This window comes from Porites lutea, chromosome 7 (assembly GCF_958299795.1).
Source record: "Porites lutea chromosome 7, jaPorLute2.1, whole genome shotgun sequence".
Classification (NCBI taxonomy): domain Eukaryota; kingdom Metazoa; phylum Cnidaria; class Anthozoa; order Scleractinia; family Poritidae; genus Porites; species Porites lutea.
In genome coordinates, this window is record NC_133207.1 from 27,674,318 (window position 1) to 27,686,633 (window position 12,316).

At 41.9% G+C, this 12,316-nt stretch overlaps 2 protein-coding genes across 2 annotated transcripts in view; both read left to right on the plus strand.

Annotated features, from left to right (window-relative positions):
* LOC140942594 (RNA polymerase-associated protein RTF1 homolog) overlaps positions 1-4,364 on the plus strand; it is a 16,176-nt gene extending 11,812 nt beyond the window's left edge. Inside the window, exons 14-17 of the mRNA XM_073391517.1 lie at positions 607-702; positions 1,572-1,604; positions 2,890-3,037; positions 3,879-4,364. Coding sequence (XP_073247618.1) covers positions 607-702; positions 1,572-1,604; positions 2,890-3,037; positions 3,879-3,988 — 387 coding nt within the window. The 3' untranslated portion in view covers positions 3,989-4,364. The remainder of the gene's footprint in view (positions 1-606; positions 703-1,571; positions 1,605-2,889; positions 3,038-3,878) is intronic.
* Positions 4,365-5,698: 1,334 nt separating this feature from the next.
* Positions 5,699-11,008, plus strand: LOC140944213 (kelch-like protein 18). Its single transcript, XM_073393342.1, has 5 exons — positions 5,699-6,524; positions 7,337-7,707; positions 8,581-8,789; positions 9,529-9,891; positions 10,778-11,008. Exons 1-5 carry the CDS (start codon positions 5,889-5,891, stop codon positions 11,005-11,007), a joined length of 1,809 nt encoding a protein of 602 aa, XP_073249443.1. The 5' UTR covers positions 5,699-5,888; the 3' UTR covers position 11,008.
* Positions 11,009-12,316: the final 1,308 nt, after the last annotated feature.

Here is a 12,316-nt window from a genome sequence, read left to right on the forward strand (position 1 = left end):
CGACAGTTCATGCTTGCGAATTCCGCCATCTACCGTAGAAACCCGCATTAAGAACCCGCATTTTCCCAAGTTAGCCTAAACAGGTGGTTAGATAAATGGTAATTAGCACAAATTTAGACTATTTAGGTTTTTAAATAGGTTATTTTCTAAGGAAAAAAGTACATTATAGCTAAGAGTATTTAGTGGTATTCAGCTCATTCCTTACGTAAAATCTGTATTCCATTACAATTGCAGTTGGAGTGATAAGGCACCTATGTTTCTGAAGAGGATCCTGAATGTTGACTTATCTTATTTGCCCAAGTGTACAGATTTTATTATTTTCGAAAATAAGAACCTGTTTCAAATTTTAGGCTAAACAGGTTCTTGTAGAGAGGGGGCCTAACTGGCAAATTATAGCCTAACAGGTTCTTAAAATCCCGGTTCTTAGTCGCGGGCAGGACGCGGGTTTTTATTGTATCTCCTCCTCGCTCCTCGCCGCTAGGGAGCGAGAAGAGACGACTGTATTTGCAGGCTACAACAGTTCATGTCTCTGCTCAGTTGATCTCTCTAGTAGTTCTATTTTTAGGCTCGGTAGAATTCATGCCATGCTTTTTGTCTTGTTAATAGGCGAAACCTGCTTGGAGCCCGGTGACTAGAGTGGAGAACGAAGACAAAATCGAGGAGAGTGCATTCCGTGTTCCTGAACTCACCAGAACAGACGAGGTACGTTTGACTCTTGTTAGCTCATCACAGTCTGTGTACGCCGTGTGCCGTGAACTGCCGCTTTAAGACCCTTTCCAGTTAAAGGCCCATCTACCAGTAAACAACAACAACACAAAATACACATCCGATTATAAACCTCCCCGCGGGATATAAGCCCCTTCTAACTTGTATTGAAATGAATTCTATTTATTATGCATGGCGTTTTGGAGCTTAACCCTTTCATTGCCGGAGTCAGTGGTGACTTGATGGAGTTCTGTAATGTGACTCTAACTTTTGCGTCTGCGGACCAAATCCTATGATGTGATCATTCAAATGAAACCACTTTGCCTGTACTTACGCATGGTGCTATTTGTTTTTTAAAATTTCACAAAATAAAATTTCGATATTTGGTCGAAATTTGCTTTTGGCTAAATTTGGCAGTGAAAGGGTTAATTAAAAACCAGTAAATGCAATTTTACACTGTACCACTAGAGGACACCCGAAAGCTGTGTAGGGAGCGCAAACCAAGAATGGAGAGCTAAAGCAATGAGAGTATTTGTACACCTCTTAGAGCGGTTTTCATTTGAGTGTCGAAAAGTAATTGGTTTTGCACTTTCTACACGATGCGATTGGCTTAAAAGATTCGCGCCACCTTTTCATCCAATCAGAAGTAAAACCAAAGCCAATTGTGACGCGCTCGCATGCATTTTCCCGCGCTTTGCGTCAGCCGCATGTAATTACTTCGAGTTTTGATTGGTTCAATGTATTGTCTGTGTCCTATGTGATTGGCCAGAGTAATTACTTTGGTTTTGGTTTTACGACACTCAAACGAAAACCACTCTAGTACGCGATAAAAAGAAGTTTCTAACTTGGTCATGTGTTTGTTTTAGGCCTCTACGTCAAGTCAATCAACAGAGCCCACAGTAAGTGATGTCGCGTTGTTTGTGCGCTGTATGCAACTAAGCGTCTTTAAAAACCAAAGAAAGAAATTATTTTGGCCAATCACAGCCTGCGCAGACAATGCAATGAACCAACCAGGGCTAGTAGCTAGTACCTAACCTGCGTGGAGCGCGCGAAACGCCTTTAATACGAGAAAGTCATGCAAAGGTTTTACAAAGGAGTTTAAACTTGAGTAAACGAGCCCCCGGGGGTCTACTAGAGACAGTTTTATACGGGTAGACTCTGTCCCGATGTCCAACCCCCGTAACATTTTATAAGCCATTTTTACAGAAAAGGTACCCGTTATCTTCCATGTAAAAATGGGTACCCAGGGTTCGAAAAAATTTTAGCTTGTCGTTTGGGCAAACAGCTCTTACATTTGCTTGCCCTCCTCAGCCACTTCTTGCTTGCCTTTGTTAATGATTGAGTCAGAGGATGACTTACCTGGACCCAAGTAAGCTTTAAAATTTACTTCCCCGGCAGGAAAATCCACTAGTCCCTACTGGACGGGACCTTTTTTGAGCCCTGTACCCCCTATCAAATACTGTAAAATTCCGAAAATAAGACTCGGGGCTTATATTTTCTCAAAGGCCCTTTTTGAGGGGCTTATCTTTGGAGGGGCTTATTAATGGAGGGAAATTTGCGTTTCAAAATTGGACTAGCCTTATAGTTGGAAGTAAATTTACCGTTTTGGCTTTGTTTTACTTTGTATTTGAAGGCGATTTTCCAAGTACAAGCCCCCGCAGGGCTTATATTTGGAGGGGCGATTTAACGGAGCACGTTACCCATTTGGGGGGCTTCTTTTGGGAATTTCACGGTACCTCCTTAAGAAGACTGCGTCCCTTTTAATACACTTGAAGTACAATCAATGAACGATGATATGGGACGAGGAGAACATAACCGTAGTGGGCGTCCGTTCGCAATATTTCGATGGAAGGCCTTTTGAAATACCCAAATCACAGATTTCCCTACCCTTTCATATACTTGAAATCCGTACCCTTTTATATATCTGGAGCCTGTAAAAGGTACCCCTTTCGGGCGGAGCCTCCCCGTATAGGAGCACACCCCCTCCCGGAACGAGCTCATTACGCGAAGGTGAGCAAATTGTTCGCGCGAGCGCAGGTCACACTAGATAAGATCTTCAGACTTGTCAAGACTGCTAAGCAGTTTTTAAGCGTATTTAGTGCGATCTTGGGGATTGGATAGAGTGTTTTCGCTATCACTTTAAATCTCCCGTTGTTCATGGAATCATCACAATATTCTCCATAGTCTCCGGATGTAGAAGCACTGTTGACCGCGCCCTTGGGTAGCCAGGCAGCAGCCGCTCTTGAAAGAAGGCCATCACAGTCAGAAGATCTCTTTTCAGCTCATAATTTCGACATCACTATTAACCTCGACATTCCTGCCCCGGGAACAGGTAAGATGCTGCCTCAGTTTACTTAACGTCTTATTAAGTTTAGGATGTTATTCTTTCATTGCGTTGCGACTCCGCAAATTTCCCTTTCGAACGAAAAGGGACGAAAATGGTGCAACTGTAAATTTGTGGCTTACTGTTTTTCTTTTTGTACTCGAATAAACGTCCCACGAAGTAGCCGTAACATTAACTTTTGACCGAAAAGAGTTTTACCGTCGAACGTGAAGTTAAGACAGTTTATTTATGCATTGAATTGCAGTAGTAGCAAGGAGTCCAACATTGTTAATAGTATTGTGACAAAATATAGCCTGCCTGGCAGGCGTTTGAAAGGGAAGGGAAAGGGAGTTTTAGGTGCGAGAGAAACGCGAGAGGCGCCCCAGCGCGTTTCCCTCGCGCCCCAAACCCCCTTTCCCTTCCCTTTCAAACGCCTGCCACGCAGGCTAGACAAAATATCTCAGTTACATCAGAGTTTTCCCGTTCGCTGCCATTCTTAAGACACTTGGAAAATGTTTGACCTGTTATTGAGAGTGTTTCTAATACAAAGAGAGACGATTGCAACCCAGGGTCGAGCTCGGACCTCGAACCCAGACCTTTCGTATCCTATTCTCTCCCTTACCACTACACTATCACACAGACCGGCGAAAATTCTGAAAAAATTAAGTATATAAACTAGCAAACTGTCCTTCTTAACTGATACATCAATAAAAGGTGACCGTAGACCTTTCCATAACTTTTAATGAAAATTCAACTTGGGCTTCAAAAACGGCATAGTTGGCGGGTATCATAACTGTCGCTTTAGCGAAAAGTGCTACAGTTTTCTCACGATTGAGTGTTCTGTCAACAGAATCTCGTCCAGCGGTAGCTACTCCTCGACCTGTGAACACAGAGAGGGACGGAGCGCCAAGACGATCTCTAAACCTTGAAGATTACAAGAAACGGAGAGGGTTGATTTGAGTTAAAAACCTCGGCTGGGTGCAATTAATTCATGCAACACTCTATCTCGTTTGCGACATGTTCAGTGCAAGGTAGATCGTATATAGGAAAATGTACCTTGTCTCGGCTCGCAGCCAAGACCAGTGAAGTTGTCAATATTTTTTACACAGCGAGCTCCTTTTAAGCAAGGAGCTGAGTGTTCAAATTAAGGAGTGAACCTTTCGTGAATTTTCCCATTAATGAGGAAGAAATTTCGATTACGCCGTGAACTGGCGTTGTAGAGAAACATTGAACAATGATTTTTGACCGTGTTTTATTTGCTCATCTTTTAATGGACCGTTTTGTTTGTAATACTCTCAGCGACGTTGTACAGCGCAATAAAGATAAATTACAAGAACGTACTGTTTTATAGCCTTCATTCCTGTAGCGTTGGTCGGTCACTTGAGTCTATTTTTAGGTTGGACTCATTCGTAATATGCCCGTTTAGCCGGCTATGCGCGTATGCTGAAATAAATTCACCCGTAGAAAAATGGCAATGTCAAAGTTTATTCTCATGATTAGACAAGCTTTCTGGAGATAAGACTGTTTTTAATCTAAAGTTTTCTTGCATTGTAAAGGTTGGTGTCTCATAGTCCTCACCATCCTGATGTAAGAATCCGAGAGGAAACGTATCTTTCCTTGTAGTGTCAGTGTTACTATGAACTGAGTAAGATATTAGGAAAGAAGCAGTTTAATCTGATATTTGGCTTCTGGCTTAGGCAGATTAAGCACAGACGAAGAAACGTCAAGTACGAATGAGAAAGCGCGCAAGAAGGACTGAATACACTTCTCCGGGTGCTCAGTTTGCCACTCCGCCATTTTAGGCATTTTACTGGTGAACAGTTGCGACATATAGATATTTCGATCTTTTTCGAGCAACAACAATTTGCCGTTTGTCCCCTTTGAAATGGTCGAGGAGTCAGTTACTATGCGTGCGCTAACTAGTTCCTAGAGTCCCACCACTCGTTCCAAAGCGAAGGAGAGGGGACGAGTAAGAAAATACCCTGGGAACAAGATTGATGTGTTCGTTGTTGCCCGTCATATTGTCACAAAACAGCTGCTAAATATGCCAAGTTTGCAGTAGGAGAGAACGAATTGCTGCTACTTCCAGGGGCGTACCTGACTGTAAGCCAGTTAAGCACGGGCTTAAAAGAATTTGGGTGGGGTGGGGGGGTGGGGGGAATTTTAGGCTCACAATTATTTTGACGATGCCAGTGTCGACAGCATCTCCGGAACGATCATTTAATTGTATGTGAAGGGTCAAGACGCCCTTGCGCTCTACTATATTAAATACGAGCAGAGAGCTCCTCTGGGCTCGTGCTTCAACATGCGTACCTAAACCCACGGGGACAAGAGGATCGACACAGACAAGGTGGTGCGGGAGTTCTGCGCCAGGCCTCGGCCTCACATTTTAGAATGCCACGCTAACACAGCTTTCTCTTTGCGTTCATCATGATATTGTATAGAAGTAGGGAAATACAACATTTATGTAAAGTGGTTGTAACTTAAAGGCCCAACTAAAGTTACTTTACGCCCTGTAAAACCCGGCTCTTGCACCGGACCGGTGTAAATTAATAAGCGTCTATCAGCAACATTCTGGGAGCGGGCTTAAAGCTGGAAAATGCCCAGGAACAGTTGGAACTAAACCAAAGATGTGTTGCTTTTAGTGCCACCTGCTAACATGTTCACACAGTAGCACAAGGTACCTGTCGGTTTATGTTGCCGATTCCGGCTTATTAATAAGCAAAGTAAATATCCAGGCTGATTAATTTACATGAACAACACGTAAATCTGCAAGCAGAGTGACTCATCGAATACCAAGTTTATTTTGCGGCTGTTACACTTTTAAAAAAGACGACGTTGATTTTATTGGAAGCAAAGCATGCCTTCAAACGGCTGCCATGTCAGGGATATACAGAAGGACATCAACCGAGTTAAACCCAACCAAACCTACTTGTTTGTGGATAGAAGCTTTCAAGAATCAATCATCGAATATTTCCAGTTTTTACGCAGAGAAGGGATTCTCTGCGATGTAACGCTGAGAATCGGAACTCACAAATTTCCTTGTCATCGTAACATTTTGGGAGTAGCTAGCCCTTATTTTCGCTCGCTTTTTATAGACAGTGAAAGTGGAAGGTTCATAAAACACGTCGAGCTACCACAAGAAATTCATCATTCAACAATGGAAGCTGTCTTGGAATATATGTACGGAGGGAAAATTTTCTTAAATGCAAGTAACGCTATTGACATTTTTAAGGGCGCTTGTTTCTTTAAACTTCAAAGCTTGTTGGAGGAATGTTCTCACGTACTAGTCAAGTTCCTAACTCCTGAGAATTGCCTCCAAGTAAGGGACGTTTCGTTAATTCATGGACAAGAAAAACTACATCAGCGATGTCAGAGATATTTGTACGAAAACTTCGTACAGATTGCGAACTCAATGTCTTTTTTGGAACTTCACCAAGATGAGCTTGAGAAAATGTTGTCAAACAATGACATTTGCGTCGACAGTGAGCAACAGGTGATTATGCAATTAAAATAGTTTCTGTATTCTAACAGCTATTATTAAAAACTGAATCATTGGATAAGGCATTTCTAGCTAGAGCTCAGATTGGCTTAGCCATCATACCATGCTCTAGTTCCAAATATGGAAACTGTACGTGTCTGCTCAAAATTAAAAACAAGCTGAAAATCGGTTGTTTTTACAAATAACGCCGGGAAGAATTTTTGATATTTTGTGGGCGTTTTTATAAAACAATTATTCCGCTAGCGCTTCTTGGATATCCAACACGCGCTCGTGGAATAATTGTTAATTAAACGTCATAGTAAGTTCTAAGAGTAAGACTACTGGTTTAATTTTTGTCCAAGTATGGTACGGTTTGGGGTATAAGGGAGTCCAAGATAGTCCTGGATTCTCGATTCCACTCCCTATTGGATTCCGGATTCCAGATACTGGATTCCAGTAATAACTTCCGACGCGTCTCATCAAGGGATTTCTTTTTGCCTTTTCAGACTTTATCTGCACCCAGGGCACACTTGCCTTCTATATATATATATATTATATCTCAATGAAAATTCCTTTTAAATTCATAGATTTTTTCGCAGGGGGGTGGCGGCGGTTTTTTCGGGCTCACCCCCTAAATCCATCCCATGGCTGTTTTTAGAAAGTCGGATGAAATGGTTCCAATTGTGCCATCCCAAAACCCAGGCTCTCCTATGGAGGAACGTCAGTTGACCAAGGGTCAGAAAGGTGTAATCCTGGGATGATAGGTATCACGAATCGTTCCAAATCAGTTTAGAATCCTTGTAAAACAATTATTTTATCCGTTGTAGGTATTCGACAGCCTGGTGAGATGGACTGAATATGATCGCAAAGAGCGCGGGATCCACTTCTCCAAATTACTGCAACATGTTCGGCTGCCGTTACTGTCCACCGGCATAATTATGGAGCATGTACAGCGACAGGAATTAGTGCATCGCTCGCCCACAGCAAAGGAAATGGTTCTGGAGGCCATGAGCTATAACACAGCGGAAGAAGAACAGAAAAAATCCATGAGTAGTCCAAGGACGGTGCCAAGAACATGTTCGACTTTAGTGCAAGTGATTCTGTTTGTTGGTGGTAAGGGCAAGACCCCCGATGAAGGGCGCATCACGTTTTGTTATCTTCCTGAAGAAGATCGTTGGTATTCACTAGCACCTTTACGGTGAGAAAGAAAAAACTTGAAAGGGGTCTTTCTAGCTGCAGGTACCCTCATCACAAAAGAAAGAAAGGAACCAAACAATAAATTTCTCCTGGAGGCTTTATTGTTTGGTTGTATTGTTTCTTTTGTTGTACGTAATCTGTGCCTCGGTACCTACAAAAGGAACCAGATTGATGACTGTCGGCTATAACCATTCTCGTTAGATACCAATTTCCTTACTTATTAACTGGTGCGATGGGCGGCGACAAGAAAAGTCGAATGTTATTTATATCTTTACAGAGGGTCTTGAACTCTGGTTAAGATAACGGATCCTGTTCGCGTTTAACTGCAAAACAGCCTACTCTCCTCGCTCTTCCCGAAGGACGTCCCGCAAAACTCGCCCCCGTAGCGGTGAGGAGCGAGGAGACACGGCTTTATTCGCAGGCTAATTAGCCTTCAAAGCGGCAATAATTCGATCTGTGTCCATTTTTGCGCCTCTATATTTAAAGTGTTTTTTTCCAGATTTTCTCAATATCTGAGTCTCTAAATCCTACAGTTTTATTCATGTTTCACCTAATATGTGTTAGCTCAATCTCACTTGAAACTTTTAAAACCAAAAAGGAATCATTCTTAAAACAAAGTCTACCTTCTTTGAGGGGGGCGGAGGTGGAAACAGAGAGCGAGACTGAGGAGAGGGTCAGTGAGGCTCGCCCCCTTTGCGCGAGAATCCCACGCAGGTGCTTCGCGCTTTGAAAACCCGATTTGGGAGAAAAAGAAAAAAAAACTGTTTTCCAGACTATATCAAGAATTTGTTTTCCTCACTGAATGTTACTTATTCCGTTTAGGAAAAAAGTAGTACTGTAACGGTATGCTAAACAATTTCCGCCACTTTTATAGAACGCAGTTGTGCGATCACTCTGTTGCGGTAGTTGATGGATCGGTTTACGCGACTGCTGGGTCCGAGGAAGGCAAGGCCTCTCTTCTGTTTCAAGATCATGTGCAATGCTTTAATCTGCAATCAAATATCTGGAGCCTTGTGGCCCCTGTTCAGGAAGCGAGGGCCAAAGCTGCCGCCGTTGAACATGATTGGCTGTTATATGTCTCTGGTAAGGGAGAATACCCGCAGATGAAATTCTGTAGGAATAGGCATGTGCCTAGGAGTTTAATATATCATCTCCTTTTAGCAGTTGATTAGAGTTTGAGATAGAAAGATAAGGAACTGATGACGTAAAAAAATCTTTACCCTGGTGAAATTATTTCAAGAAAGTTGGAAGAAAGAATGTATGAAATTATATTAATTGTTTTTCTCAGTGAAGGGAATAAAAAACAGGAAAGTGTCCGCTCCGCTAGTAGAAATTGCCTCGCTCATCTTGTTACAATTAGAGAGAACAATGTTAGGCGGAAGAGATCAAACAGTGAAATTGTATTCTAATGAAAGAGGAGGGGAGGGGGGTTCGATGGTCCATCGACTAACGAACTACAAAGGGTTGGCATTTGGAGAGCGTGGTTTCTCTCGAATGTTTAGTCCTATAGCACCGCGGCTAAAAATAACCGGTACGGTAAACGAACAGTTAAATTGCCTGCGAAAACTTCCATTTCTGCTCGCTCTTCGCCGCTAGGGACGTTTCGACGTTTCTCCGCGCGAAACGTCCCCAGCGGCGAAGAGCGAGGAGAAACGGATGTTTTCGCAGGCTACAGTTAAATGAGTTTTTTAGAAAACTGAATATTTTGAAGATGCTGTCAAACTAACGCCTAAAGTATAACATTGCGATCAGGAGCCGAGCCCCTGATTGCAATCAATTAAAGGATTACGCTATATTGAAACATTTCGTCCATCTTACCTAGGTGGCATGATGAATGGTTCCCATAGCAACTCGTTTGAAGTATACAATCCAGTCAACAACAAATGGAAGTTTCTCTCGCCTCCCACAATCCAGCGAACTCGTCACGCTATGGTTGCTACGCAAACACACATTTACGTTATCGGTGGAGAAGGCCAGGGTATAGAGCCGGAAGTCAGCATGGAGCGATATGATCCAGAGGTAGACCTCTGGAGCTTTGTATTACCGATGAATTGTGGAAAAGTTGGTGCATGCGCTGTAGAACTGGAGGGAAAAATTTACGTCATAGGCGGAAATAATGGATACAATACACTCCGGCAGTGTGAGGTTTATGATGTACAAACCCACCAGTGGAGCTTGACTAAAGGTGTTTAAAAAAATGACATGTTTTACTTACTAGGCTCATACTGAGTAATCATTTGAGTCATGGAGTGTACTGACGAGTAAAGCAGTTCATTCAAACATGTTAGAAACCTTAAGATTGCACTGCGAGGACGAGATTTTTAAAGTTTTTTTGCTTATTCTCAAAAATATACACCCCGGACTAAGCTTTGTTTTGCTTTTTTCACCAGAGGATCGAAAGGTTATTTTTCATTGAAGGAGGTTAATCCTTCTCTCTATTGCAAAATGACAAAACATATCACTTTAATTTGGACAACATTTTCCGGTTACTTCAACAATTTCACTGGAACCTGTAGAAGAATGACAACAGTAAAAGCGCGCGCTCAACTTAGAATTAAAATCTCGTTCTCGTTGTCGTACTCGTCTCAGAATCTAAAGGTCGCTTTTGTTCGGGCTAGCGACCGCTCAGTATTTCCTGCAGTCGCTGAGGAATATTAGGTAAAGCAGAAAGTGAAATCGATAGGGTGGTATATAAGACGAAAGGCTGATTTCCATATCACAACTTGTGTAAACCTGTTAGTAATGTTTAAATACAAGACACGATTTGCGACGACGATTTTTAAGAGCAACAATGTTGGAACAATGTTAAAACAAATCGAAACAATATCGTTAAACTTATAAAGATGCAACACTGTGTTGCTCTGAAAATCGTCGTTGCAAATCGTCTCGTGTGATATCGCCCTCAAGATTCTATTTTTGGCAAACTAATTTGGCAAGATGGGTAATATTTTCGAGGCTCGGGCTGTGACATTCACAACAATTGGGCTTATAAATCTAAAATATTAATGAGATGAGTTGCGTATAGCTTTTTCGTCCAGATCACTGATTTATATTGTATGCTTTATTTCTAGGAATGAAAGAGTTTCGTCAAGATGCCCAGGCCGTCGTTATTGGCAAGAAAATTTACGTCATCGGCGGCCGAGACTATAAGGGAGAGAGGGTTCTAGATTCCATGGAGTGCTTTGATGTATCAGAGGGGGAGTGGGAACAAGTTACGACTGTGCCATTAGCAAGAGAAGGCTTTCGTTGTGTTTCTTGTAAAATAAGTCGAAATCACCTCCTTCCGATAAAGCTCAGATAACCTTTATCACATCCTTTCCAATTTCTATATGAGCTGTAATAGAAACAGGGTAGCCATTGCTATGCTTTATCCTGACAGTTCAAGAAACCAAAATAGATCGAACATATCCAAATTCTTTCAATTTCAGCTTGACGGATACAATTTTCTCAGGGGAGACAAGGTATAAGGGGCCGACCATTTGACTTTTGAGGGGAAGTATGGGTGAGTTGTGAAAAAAATATCCTGCAGATCACACTTGATTTCGAGGGGAAAAATTATTGCAAGGTGGCGGCGGAATAGCTGTATTTGTCCGGGACAACATATCATCTTTGCAGTGCGCAGGAAAAAATCTGGACATCTCTGTATTTCCCTATATCTTATTATAACTCTATGATCAATGGGGTTGGTTATATGAGCCAGGATGGCTCGCCTTTCCACGATCCCGGCAAGCTAATTAAAAGCAACAAAAACCAGTCTTGTGATCACATGGCAACCCATCGAGCCCATCCTGGTGGCGTAATACCGCGATAATAATCACCTTTAATACTAAGATGGTTATAAGGAACTCTTTCATGAAATTATCAAAATTCAAACATTAATAGCTGCCGGGCCAATTTGAGAAAAACATGAAAATAGCCACTCAAAACATCATAGAAGAGGGTATGAATAACACAGGAAAAAAATACAAATTGAAGGCACGGTGTGACGGAAGGTTTTTCCACTTTCGAACGATTTTAACACTCAACGGGAACTCGACGCTTTAACTATCGGTTAACTGGGGGAAACTAGACTCAATTGCAACTCACTTGCGGGAAAGAGCCGTCACTTCTCTTGAGGTCCGAGATCAAACCACTAACTGGTACAGCAAAGGCAAACTGAACTTTGGTTCCAACAGCGTTTATTCTTGTACACGCAGCGTAACTTAGCTCACAAATGTAATCGGCGATGTAATGGAAAAATCAGTTCAAAGCAACTTACTTATATATGATTTTTACAACCATTGAAGACAAAAGAATACAATAGAAACAGAAACAGAAATCACTTAGAGTTAAATAAAAACTAAATGCAAATTCTATTTTTAACCTGAAATCCAGGTCAGCAAAACAGCGTTTATGTAGAAAGTGTTACAATATGAATTAAATTGCAAGTTGAGCTATCGGTTTTTTAAACAGGAAAAAGCGCAGGCTAATTGGAAGTTTTCACCTTAAACAAAGACCGATCTAATTTTAAAATTGCAAGACCACAGAACCTTTCATATTCAAAATTCGGTTATAAGCCTCGCCCGTCCCGTTGTTTCCGATTCTTAGCCAGGGACCTTTACTCCAGCTTG

Excerpts from the sequence above, each read along its gene's own strand:
- LOC140944213 (XM_073393342.1), top strand. The coding sequence starts at position 5,889 with ATGCCTTCAAACGGCTGCCATGTCAGGGATATACAGAAGGACATCAAC. Across the intron at positions 7,708-8,580 it reads TATTCACTAGCACCTTTACG|AACGCAGTTGTGCGATCACT; the intron begins GTGAGAAAGAAA and ends CCACTTTTATAG. Across the intron at positions 9,892-10,777 it reads CCAGTGGAGCTTGACTAAAG|GAATGAAAGAGTTTCGTCAA; the intron begins GTGTTTAAAAAA and ends CTTTATTTCTAG.